At 50.7% G+C, this 11715-nt stretch overlaps 4 protein-coding genes across 4 annotated transcripts; 3 read left to right on the plus strand and 1 right to left on the minus strand.

Moving 5' to 3' along the window:
• Positions 1-709: 709 nt before the first annotated feature.
• STEHIDRAFT_64221 (uncharacterized protein) lies at positions 710-1840 on the plus strand (the record flags this gene model as incomplete). The annotated part of the gene is made up of 1 exon (XM_007307763.1): positions 710-1840. A coding segment is annotated over one exon (1131 nt), but the record flags the coding sequence as incomplete, so codon positions are not given.
• Positions 1841-2539: 699 nt separating this feature from the next.
• Positions 2540-2923, plus strand: STEHIDRAFT_45239 (uncharacterized protein; the record flags this gene model as incomplete). The annotated part of the gene is made up of 1 exon (XM_007307696.1): positions 2540-2923. A coding segment is annotated over one exon (384 nt), but the record flags the coding sequence as incomplete, so codon positions are not given.
• A 4042-nt stretch (positions 2924-6965) lies between these two features.
• STEHIDRAFT_113949 (uncharacterized protein) lies at positions 6966-8090 on the minus strand (the record flags this gene model as incomplete). Its single annotated transcript, XM_007307989.1, has 4 exons — positions 6966-7094; positions 7151-7471; positions 7519-7711; positions 7780-8090. The coding sequence occupies 4 exons, from the start codon at positions 8088-8090 to the stop codon at positions 6966-6968; spliced, it is 954 nt and encodes a 317-aa protein (XP_007308051.1).
• A 744-nt stretch (positions 8091-8834) lies between these two features.
• STEHIDRAFT_160481 (uncharacterized protein) lies at positions 8835-10266 on the plus strand (the record flags this gene model as incomplete). The annotated part of the gene is made up of 7 exons (XM_007307990.1): positions 8835-8932; positions 8984-9055; positions 9126-9203; positions 9280-9423; positions 9482-9780; positions 9845-9921; positions 9970-10266. 7 exons carry the CDS (start codon positions 8835-8837, stop codon positions 10264-10266), a joined length of 1065 nt encoding a protein of 354 aa, XP_007308052.1.
• Positions 10267-11715: the final 1449 nt, after the last annotated feature.

Below are 11715 nucleotides of genomic sequence, written 5' to 3' on the forward strand. Positions count from 1 at the left end.
TGATACCCGTGACTCGTTGATTCGTAAAATGAGGGGGCATACCTGTCACTCGTCTTGCGCCGATCTTGTCTATGTCTTTCGTGAGTTGGCGCATGAACGGAAAACTAATGTCACCATTCGTGCGGCCGCGAGAGCGGCTATGTTGCTCAATGGGACAGTTTCTGCTCCGCCTATAGACCCCATGCGTGATATGATGCACACATTTCGTGTGGAACCGGTGATTAATGTTGCAGATGGCAACCCTGCAGGTTTATTGATAGACGATCATCACGAACCGTATGCTGCATTTCCCGAGATGGCCTCGTCGGACCTTAAGCGGAGCATCGTACGGGATTTTCAGGACACCATGGACCCAGAGCTTTTTGTCTGGAAGTGTTGCGCTGTATGCGGCCAGAGAAAATTCAGTCATGAACTGGCACTATATGATCCCGAGGAACTCGATCTTGACATTCTTCGAAACGATAATATACCGTCACATCTATGGCCCACCTCTTATGCTTTTCGACTCTACGGTAGAGCTTTTTTGGACCCGGCTGGTATGGCAGACGTAAACCGCCTTGCGTCTTTATCTATTTGTGACACATGTTCATCTGACTTGGACCAGGGGAGGCAACCGCCGGATTCCATCGCAAACTTTCATTATTTCGCCTATGATTTGTTACCTCCTGACGTCCGTCAGGCCTTTGCGGACAGTACTGCTGTAGAACGCATGGTCATTGCTGCTTGTAGAACCACGCAGTTATCTTTCACCTATACCAAGGAAAAGACCAAAAGTACAGTCCGTGGACCTTTTCAACGCTACGTTAAAGGGAATGTGGCGATTATCCCGCAAGACATCGGCACTTTAAACAGTCTTCTCCCTTCTTCACCCGACGACGGTGACTACTCTGTTTGTGTTCTTTTTGTTGGCCAGGACACCGCTCCTTCTATGGATACGATACGGAAGATGCACCCACTGCTCGTCAATAAGGATCGTGTCTCGCTTTTGTTGCGGTTTCTCGTCGCTAATAATAAGTGGTATCGAGACGCGAATATATCCTTCAGCGAGGATCGTCTCGATGTGTTGTGTTCCGGTCCTGGATTTGACCACTTCAGTCGTGTCGGCGTTCCTACGTCGCTTGTTGAGATTCAGTACCTTCCTGACTCCGACTCTGTTGCTGAAGCCGTAAATTCCGGCCCTGTTGACTTCACCACAGCCGACCTTCTAGTTCCAGATGGGCAGACTTTACTACAGGTGTCAGGTTTTACGGGCTCAGGCCAAGGAGCCGTTGCGGAAACCACTCTCAAGGCGCGTGCACTACAATGGTGCTTAGATCACAAACCCTTTTTGTCTGTTCGTTCTGGTAACCGTCTGTTTCCCGAGAGAGATCCTCGAATGTTAAGTTTTGCCTTTCCTCATCTCGACCCCTGGGGTATTGGTGGTTTTAATAATCCACTGCGGCATGGTCGGCAACAGATCAGCATGGGCCGGCAGGTCAAAAATCTTATAAATAAGTTTGAGGGGCAATTTAAAACTGATCCTCAGTTTGCCTATGTCTGTTTTAATGCCATTCAAAAACTCGATTCGTACCGCAGCGTCCAGTTCCGTGTCAAAGCACCAGAATTGACGGCGTTAACTACCGAGATAGCAGACAATCGGGCTCTGTTAGAAGATATGGCAACACGATGGGCGGACGACCCTAGCGCTAAACCTTCATCTCGTGGAGAGAAACGCATGGCCGCTCTCATAAGGAGGCTGGAGGTCATCATGAAAGATATTCATGGGTCTAACGGACGGAAGGTCGTGTTGCGGAACGAGATCCGCGCTATGCTCAAGAGTATTGGATGTCCTGCCCTCTTTCTAACACTTAACCCTGCTGACCTTCATAGCAAATTGTTTCATGTACTGGCTGGAGGCGACCCAGACGAGTTTGCTAACTTAAATGAGTGGGAGCGTGCACGTAATGTCGCCGACAACCCAGATGCCGCTGCAATCTTTTTCCACATGATGATCGAGTCTTTTACAAAGCATGTTTTGCGCTATGGAACGGGCGATAGTGGTCTATTTGGCGTATGCAGTGCATACTACGGAACAGTGGAGGCTCAAGGGAGAGGTTCTCTTCATTGTCATATGTTGATATGGATACGGGGAAATCTCAATCCTCAAAAGCTTCGTGATCGCCTTGTGTCTGACCCGGAGTTTCAAACTGCTATGTTCGGGTGGCTGGAATCGATCATAAAGTGTGAACCTCCTGATATGGAACCGCCCCAAGATCCACCTGCCAACACTAACTTCGTGAAGCCAGTCCGTGATGTTGATGTGCGGACGTCAGATCATCCGTGGCTGGAAGAAGGTCTTGAAGATAGTGAAGCATGGGATAGAAACTATCTCGAGTTCGTCAAGGAGATGGCGTTCGCTAGTAATTGGCATGATCACAAAGAAACGTGTTGGAAATATCTTAAACCACATGAGCCGCGAGATGACGCTCACTGTCGCATGCGAATGGACGGAAAAACACGCAGCACGACCTGTTTGGATCCCGAGGCGTCCTCCATTTTATTACGCAGGTGGCATCCCCGGATCAACAATTATAATGATCTCGTCTTATTTCTGTATAAATGCAATATGGATATTAAGTTCATTGGATCTGGTGAAGCAGCGAAAGCGTTGATTTATTATGTTACAGATTACATCACGAAGTCTGCATTGCCTCTACATCTTGCGTTGCAGGCTTTGTGTTGGGCTGCTAAGCAAAACGAAGCTAAGTTCAATAACGATGACGATGCTACAGTAGATGTTGTACAGAAGAGCTTGATGGTTAAGGCTGTGAATTCAATGATGGCGAGACAGGAACTATCTCATCAGCAGGTCATGAGTTGGCTCGTGGGAGGAGGTGATCGCTATTGTAGTCACTCGTTCAAGACACTTTTCTTCCCGGAGTTTGATAAATTTATCGCAAGTTTGGAAAACCCCGAGTCCCAGACTGCGCCTTCCACCATGGATGAGGATTTGTTTGGGCCCGATAATGCAGCCAGCGATCATATGGACGCCGCTGGACAGACTCTTTCCGACTCTATTGAGCTCTCAGATGGCGACGACCTCGACGAGGAAGATATGGATGATGAAGAGGATGTCAGGGTGGTGGAAGACGTTTTATCCTCAGACAATCAGGGGCGATTGAATTTACAAGTCAAGCGCGGAAACATTACACAGCCTACGACACTGCTTCAAAACTATTCCATGAGGGGGAGCACTCCAGTATTTGATCGTCTCGCACTGTGGGATCATGTTGCACTGGTCGAAGAAGTGTTAATTAACTCGGACAAATTATCTTCTAGCAACAACATGCGTAGCGCAGGCGTACGTGTGCCATATTTAAGTCAACATCCTCATTATAAAACACATGTCAGCCGTCTTCGTACTCGTGTACGCGTTCTGCCCAACTTCATCGGCTCACGGCTGCCTCGTCGTGGACGCTCTACGCTTGAGGACGAAAGATATTTTAGAGCAATGCTGATCTTGTTCAAACCATGGCGCACGCTCGCTGATTTAAAGGACGATGGTGTCTCGTGGGGTCAGGCGTTCGAGGCGTACACGTTTCCAAGTCATCTTGCCTTTGTTATCGAAAACATTCACCTTGAAGACGAATGTAGGGACGCCCGCGACGAGCACGAGAAGAACAGGAGACGTGGTAAAGCAGGCGCGCTTATTGAGTGCGAAGACGGTTCGTGGGCCAGGCCAGACACTTCTGACGATGCATTGGAATTTGAGCTTTACCGAGACCCAAATCTAGAGTCTATCTATGTGACCGGCGAGGGAGGATACGACGATGGTCAACCCAGCGCTAGTCCTGAACAGATGCGGAGAGAATATCGTGTGAAAGAAACATTGCGCACCCTTGCAGAGTGCGGCGTAATCGACGGAGTTAGCGTTGCTACTTGCGCTCCTCCCCCAGCCGCCTCGCAGTTACCTGCGTTATACCCTGAGAGTACAATCGAGCATCAGCGCATCCTTATGGATAAATATAGGAAAGACAAAAGACCTCGCCCCGACGCCAATGGACGAGAACCCCGCATCCCCGTTCCTGATTCGAGCACGGCGCCTCCTTCTGTAACAATCGATACGATAACGGGTAGCAATTTATCTTGGAGGCCCTCCTCGGATTCACCAGCAGATATCGAAGCTGCCAGAGAAACTGCGGATAACATAATAAAGTCAGTTTTAAAAGATATGGGTGTTTGGGGAAATGTCGAACAGAGCGTAGCAGTGGCATTAGTGGGAGATCACCTGACCCGTTGTACCGCAGAGCAATTGACAATGTACGTCGCCGGTGAGGGAGGAACTGGAAAAAGTCATGTTATTAGATGCATCGTGGAACTATTCCGTCGCTGTGGCGTACGTGCTCGCTTACTACTCAGCGCACCTACGGGTATAGCATCTGTTTTGATTGAAGGGTATACAGTACACGCCCTTACTTTTTTGCCAAAGAGTAAATGGGCTTACAATGCTGAGGCGTTACATGACATCTGGAAGGATGTTGACTACTTGATTGTTGATGAGGTTTCTATGATTTCCGCTCTCTTCATGGCCCAAGCATCTGAACGTGTGCGCATCGGTAAAGCATCGGCTGCTGTCCCTGGTCGTCCATTTGGCGGGGTTAACGTCATATTTATGGGCGATTTTGGTCAGCTTAAGCCAGTGGGTCAGAAGAGTTTGTTCTCCGACGATCTTGTTCGTAGAGTTGGCGACTCTTTTGGACAAACCGTCGATGGTCAGCTCTCTATACATGGAGCTAGCATTTGGCGGCAAATAAATTCGGTGGTGAAACTAGAAAAGAACTGGCGTCAGGATGCCGACCCTGTGTACGCAGCGCTAGTTGGTCGTATCCGTCTGGGTCAAGGGACTGTACGCCGCCGTGAACATGGAACAAAATCTGACTATGAAATATTGTCAGATAGGCAGCTGAATGTGTTGAATAGTAAACGTGAGGAGCCTGAAATATTATCTGATCTGATCAACTTACAAGACTGTCCCATCGTTGTTGCAGACAAACAGCTCAGGGACGCTATCAACAATGCGGTTGTGCACAAGAGAGCGAGGGATCGTAACGCACCAGTGCACTATTACATGGCGGCTGATCGACGGAGTCGAAAAGATGTAGTTTCTCCTGTTCGCGAGGCATTGTGGGGAGTACGCTCGAGTGTTACGAAGGATTCTCTCGGAGCTCTACCACTGTTCGAGGGGATGCGTGTAATGTTCACCGAGAACTTGGACATCGGTCATCGAACCGTGAACGGCGCGGAAGGGACTGTGACCCACGTCAAATATAGGACGACAGAGGATGGACATAGAATAGCTACTGTGGTGTACGTCCATGTTCCTGGTAGTGGGATGGATCTATCTGCACTGGGAGTCCCTCTCGATGTCGTTCCAGTGTTTCCCACACGTTCGTACTGGGCATATACCGGCGCTAATGGAACTGAGTTTAATATTAGCCGCTTGCAGCTCCCTTTGCTACCTGCCTACGCGTACACTGATTATAAGAGCCAAGGGAGGTCTCTCACTACCGTCATCGCCGACATCGCGGCCTGCAGGAGCTCACAGAGCTTGTATGTCATGCTCTCCAGAGTAAGAACGTTGGGCGGGCTCGGAATCTTGCGGCCGTTTCCGCCAGATAAGATAACTGCTGGGCTTTCCCACGACTTGCGAGACGAGTTGAACCGCTTAGACCGTCTGTCGCGCCGCACCATCAACACATTTCTTGCCCGTCGAGGACAACTTTTCGAAGACAGAGATCTCCTCTAGGTTATTTGTCTCGCATTGTTATTCACCCCTTCATCTATTTTTACTGATTCTCTCCTCACAGACGATTATGCGCTTTCCTCCAGAGATATGGAGTATGATCCTGCATGAATGCGCGTTCGACAGTCTCGGTCGACTTGCTCTACTCTCGAAGACGATGCGTGTCTTGGTTCTCGAGCAGACCATCAGAGACTTTCACAGTCGTCTCGCGCAATGGTTCGACAACGTTCACACCCTTCTCGCCGCAATGCGTTTATGCAACGCCGCGATCTTTGGGTCCTGGGCAATTTGGTTCGCCACGAAGGCCGACGACTGGTCGCCATACAGTCTTGGTTTCATCGTACCTTTCAACAAAGTGTTGATACGCTACCTCCAGGAATACTTCCTCGACAACGGATATGTCCGTGAAGACATCACTCGCTCTCCTCAAAGCCTATGTGAACTCCACGGACCTTATCGCCAGCGGTGGCACTTCATCCATCCACGGAGAGGCACTCGAGTCCACATACTCCGCTGTACCATAAACTCCCCCGTTTGGGCTGTATCGACAATGGCATCATCACTATCATTTCTCTACTTTACCGCCAACACTTTCTTCTGCGCGTATCCCCAACTGCTGTCGCCCCGTGTCATTCTGCTCTCGCCTGCAGCGCGAAAACAACAAGTTCTCGAGTATCTCTACTCGAAGTGGTTACCCCGGCGGTATACGATCGGAAGCAAGCATCCTCTGGTTTTGAAACGGTTGGAGTCGGTGGGGGGCATTGCCGCGATAGAGAAGGACGAACGTTCGCATGGTGACGGAGGGTGTTTGTGGATTCCGATGACGGTGGATATTTTCAAGAAACCGGAAGAAGCGGAGGGTGGTTGGATGGCAGCCGCTATCAAGACACTGGCCCTTCGTGAATTTACGTGGCGGTGGCGGACTGTTACAGATGATCGTTCGCATTCCATCGCTCCCGTTGCAAGTTGATTTTTTTTCGTGATATTTAGTTATGTAATTTTTTGGATCCACGCCGTTGTCGAGTCTTGCACCGGCCTTCCTTTTTTGATTCGCACACAATCGTCGTCGTGGTTCACCACTTCTCATATTGACATGTTCACTCCGTACACTCTATAAGCACTACATTGCGATGTCCCTCAAACCCGACTTATCCGTCTCAATCACTGTCTATCCGTGCGCAAATCATTCCACGTTCGATGGCGATACCGCTGGGTCTCCGAAGACATTCTCTTCATCAAACTTCAACTTCTCTTCTGCGACGACGGCCGGACGAGCAGGGATCGCGGTTGGTTTTGACAGCGGCCCCGTTATCTATGTGGCGATGATAAGTTGAGCCAGATGAGCGTGGAAACTCTGATGGTGCGCACCTTCGCCAGCTCCTCTCCCTTCATCAGGCGAACGATTTGTGACGGAGAAATATGGACCGTTACAGTCTTCGACGCTGCGCCGACAGGTTGCCTGTCTCTCCTGGATGTGGTGATTATCTCGAACGTCGCTTGTATGTCAACGAAATCGCCATCGTTGAAGATAAGTGGATCACACGCAACGATACTGCCGGCATCCGTCTTGCGGCCGAACTGGATGCCATCCGCCATCCGCCATTTCTTGAAGAGCTCCTGGAGTTTCGAGTCGCTCGCAGGCATAGCCTCTTGTCTAAACGAAGAGCGCGCCGCCCCAGAACGATCCACCTGCACATGTGAGCTTTCGCACCGTCAGGGTGTTGTATGACGCTCACCTTCTCAAACACCCTTCTCTGAAGAAATAGGTCTTGCTTTTCGTGCCGGCGGTTCTCTCGGAATCCGGAGAGGTGCTTAAAAACTAAGCGTTTGACGTCCTCCACCGCCGCTACCTGGTCATTGTACTGCGTGGAGAATGGACCTGGCTCCAAGGTAGCAAAGAAGGTGGCCTTGTGGGCGGTATGTTCGTCCCTACATATCATGTTAGTCAATGACTGCAGAGCTATTTGTCTCTCATAGGTGAATCATTTGTTACGCACCCACTCCAGTTGCCGTACTGAAGGAAATTATGACGTCCTAATACTCCGAAAAGTCGAATGGAGACCCTGCTGAAAGACGAGAGCTGTCGTGCGTCGGCGCTACCTGTCTTGTACACTAACTCATGGGAGCGAGAGGGATCTCCAGACGCGACGTCGATGACTGTGGCCCAATCGAACAAGGCATCCTGGGAGGTCGGCTTCACCTGGCGTGTCGACATTTCGCTAAACTCGGTAGGTTCTTTCTTGGATCGCGCGATGTTGTTGGGAAACGAATCGCGGACGAGTCCGTACTCGTTGGAGCCTGTGGCCATGATGGTGTCATCGGTCAGTACGGATTATACCATGCATGAGGAACGACGTACGTTGGATAAACGACATAGACTTTTCAGGATGGAGTTGACGGTGTTGCTCTCTGAACTGGGTTCTGTGGCGACTGAATTCATTTCTTATATCCAGATCGTGGCAAATTCTCCGCCCGGACCGCTTGTTTCAATTCTGTGCCGAGCGGGCTCGATCTCGCCATCTCCGTTCGCTGCCTTGCTCCAACGGTTGGATCGTGAGGCGGTACCGGTCCAATGTATACCAGCAGTTTGCTACGCGCACAATCGTCGATAACTCCTCGCGGGCGGTCTGCTTTCCTTACCCTGTTCTGGTGCCGTGGGCCTCCTGTGTGCTCACTGCGTAACAGTGGTGCACTAACCACCTCGGGACTCTACGGAACGTAGGTATCTCGGAAGGATCCTCCTATTGACTATTCTCCGTCCGCCTTCTCGGGAAGAAAAAAGGTTGTTTGTCCTTCCCTTTCATCGCATACTATGCTTACTTCCCGCTGCAATCGTATAGGTGTGACCGGTAAACTCGGATCGCCGTCCAATCGGTACCTGAAACATCCGCTACTCCATGGCTGAGGCGGGCCGTTGTTCTGGTCCATCCGCTCTGAATAAAATTGCGCACCCCCGATGCGACCGCCAAGCCTCGACCTTTGCGGTCGATATATAAACGTGCCATCTTGTTCCCCAGATCGCCGTTCACCTTCCGCACACCGCTCTTCAGCCATGGCCCCCCCTAAGTCCAAGGATCCCGTTGTCGCTTCCAAACACTCTCGAGACAAAGGCGACGTCGATGGTCCCGATGATTCTCCTTCAAAGCGCCGGTATGTAGCCCCGCGTTCTGGACTATCTTTCCACTATTAACCTCCTTTCAGTCGCATTGCACAGGCCACTGCTAACGTCCCTCACAACGAAGGGGACGATTCGTTGGACGTAACAGCAGACGGGTCCGACTCTTTTTTTTTTACTCTTTCATTTCCTGCCGCTGACTATCTGCGTTTCCTTTCGTGTTCTCAGAGACGATACAACTGTTGGGAGTTCTCCTCCTAGTGCGGATTTGGCACCCAACGTCGAGCCGAAGGACGGAAAATCTAGGTTCAGCATCTTTTTTATTCATGCATCTTCGACGATAATTTTTGCTAACGTTGCAATTGTCGTGCTCCCTTTCCAGCGTTCCTTCGTCGTTGGCGGGGCAAGGGACCGCCATTACCAACAATGCCGCGACCGGCAGCTCACCCGGCGCAGATGACGCGGCCGTCAACAACTCTCACCTTCTCTTTACACGCCGGCAATGGTTCTCTAACGCGCTGATGCAGTATGCATTCATTCTATATCTGGCGTTCAGCTTCTTACTTGTATGATACTCTATCTAGGAGGCTCCCTCCCATGTTGGACTACCAAAAGCCGGCGGAGAACATCTTCGCTCTATCGAAGCTCCCCGTTCTCGATCTTGACTGGGGTAACTCTACGGCATCTGTGAACAAGTTATGCGTCAAACCCCGCTCTGTACCCGTCTCTGTTTGGATCGTTGGCATCATCGACGCCCTCTGGCTCTTCAACCCGCGCAGCGGCGAACCCGAGGCCCGTATTTCGGTGGGAGTGGCGCCCCTCGCCGACCATGCCCTGATGGTCGCGAGGAACGTACTGTGCGATTTTTCTCGGCCGGTGTCGAGTACGTCGTATTTTTCCTCCTGGTCTCGTTTCTTATTGACGTTGTCGATGCGTGCGTTTATCAGCCAGCGCCAAGTCTCTCTTCCACGTCAACGCTTCGAAGTGGACTTCTACTCAAGTTCACGGAGAACGTGCCAACCAGGTTAGTACTCGTGCTGTCCTTCGTCGGTGTCTGCTCATTCTTTTTCAGAACCAGGAGTTCGAGAAAGTCTACGATGCGCGCAACAAATTCGCCACCAAACACAAGATGCCCCGGCTTGCTCCCGAGGAACTCAAGAAAGGAGACTTAGTGCTCATGGAGGCCCAGATATCACGCTACAACACGAAGAAGGACAGGGATGGAAAGGTTCGAACCAAGACTAACAAGGCTGATATGGTCGAGTACAAGGTCTCCTTCGACTTGGTTGCCGTTTCCCTGTTGGAAGTTGGGCCCAAGGTGACAGAGGATGCTGCAGCGGAGCTTGACTCGGATGACGAGGGTCTTTGAGCTATCAATTATCTCTTTCCCAGCTACGTTTTCCTCCATGTGCAGAGATGCAAGCCTTATTTGTCTTCGGTTTCTCGATCTACGTCGCCTCGTCTCCTTCTCCTTTTCTTCTCGATGTAATAGAGCTACAACGCTTGTTAAAAATGAATTTCGTCTCCTATTGGTCATCGACCCTGGGAATGTTTTTCAATCTCGCGTGGCTCCGTCACCCATTGGGCGATCTAAGTTTGGCTCGCTTCGCAAGCTTACGCAACAGTTCGAATTTTCCTTCTGCTCTTGCGTCGACGACTATCTGCCTTCATTGACCCGCCCGCCTCTTTGTTTAATGTCAGCGGTTCGTATGTTTGTATTATCATTCTCACACAGCCCGTATGACAGTCATATACTCTTTCCGCAGGTCACCGAGAGCGTCAGCGTTGCAGCCCTTCCAGAGCGCTCCGACGCCAGCGCGGGTTTGACTCCCTTTCAAGAAATGATCTCCTTATTTCAAGGCCTCGATATCTTTGAGGAAGGCGTGGCACACTCAAAACAACTGCTCGATCACCGTCGTTTTGTGCTGTTTCCTCTGCGTGCTACCAAGGTGCGTCGTCTGTGTCGTTGTACTTGGCGTGCATTGAGTACTGTTTCAAGGTTTGGCACTGGTACAAAGAAGCTGAGCACGGTTTCTGGACGGCCGAATCAGTCGTAGGGCCCATTGCCTATGAGCCCAACGAAGAATCACGATCCATTGCGGGCTGCGTCGCTGCCGCCGCAATGTTTCTCAGCCCCATATCGACTCTCCATGCTGCATCTTCCAGCATATCTTCGGCTGTCGACCTGCCGGAGGCTCGCTCATTCCTAGGACTCCACTCAGCTCAAGCAGCTATATCTTCTGAAACGCTTGAATACTTTCTGTTAGACCTCTGTCCCGATGACGCGTCACGCAGAGATCTACTAGAATCAGTGTCTGCATCCCGCAGCAACAGAATGCGGCGTCTTCTCTTCCAGCTCACTGGGCACGATCTCAACCTCCCGACTCAGGATATTGTCGTCTCCTGGATGGTCCTTCGCGTCTTGGCCTTTTCTAGTGTATGGGCCGTGGTATACTCCTTCGCACAGTCTCGTGTAGATCATCCGTTACTTCGCTGGGCTGTGCACGCCATGATGGACTGTAAACTAGCGTTCCGTTTCGCTATGTCTTTGCTGGAGAACCTTGGAGAACCGATCAACGCTCCTCTAGTGATTCTCCTTGTAAAATTGGCTGTCTCTTTGGAGGATGTAATGTATCAAGGTGCGTGATCGTCATCGTCTTCATGACGACGTCTAATTATGACATGTTTGCGTCGTACATAGAGCTGTCCTTGCATAACTTTGTTGTTTACGGCCGAAGCTCACCGATGCATGCCCGTCAACTCGGAGATAACATACTGCGACACCTGACGCTGGACCCCATCTTGAAACGATAGCACC

This window comes from Stereum hirsutum (assembly GCF_000264905.1).
Source record: "Stereum hirsutum FP-91666 SS1 unplaced genomic scaffold STEHIscaffold_14, whole genome shotgun sequence".
Classification (NCBI taxonomy): domain Eukaryota; kingdom Fungi; phylum Basidiomycota; class Agaricomycetes; order Russulales; family Stereaceae; genus Stereum; species Stereum hirsutum.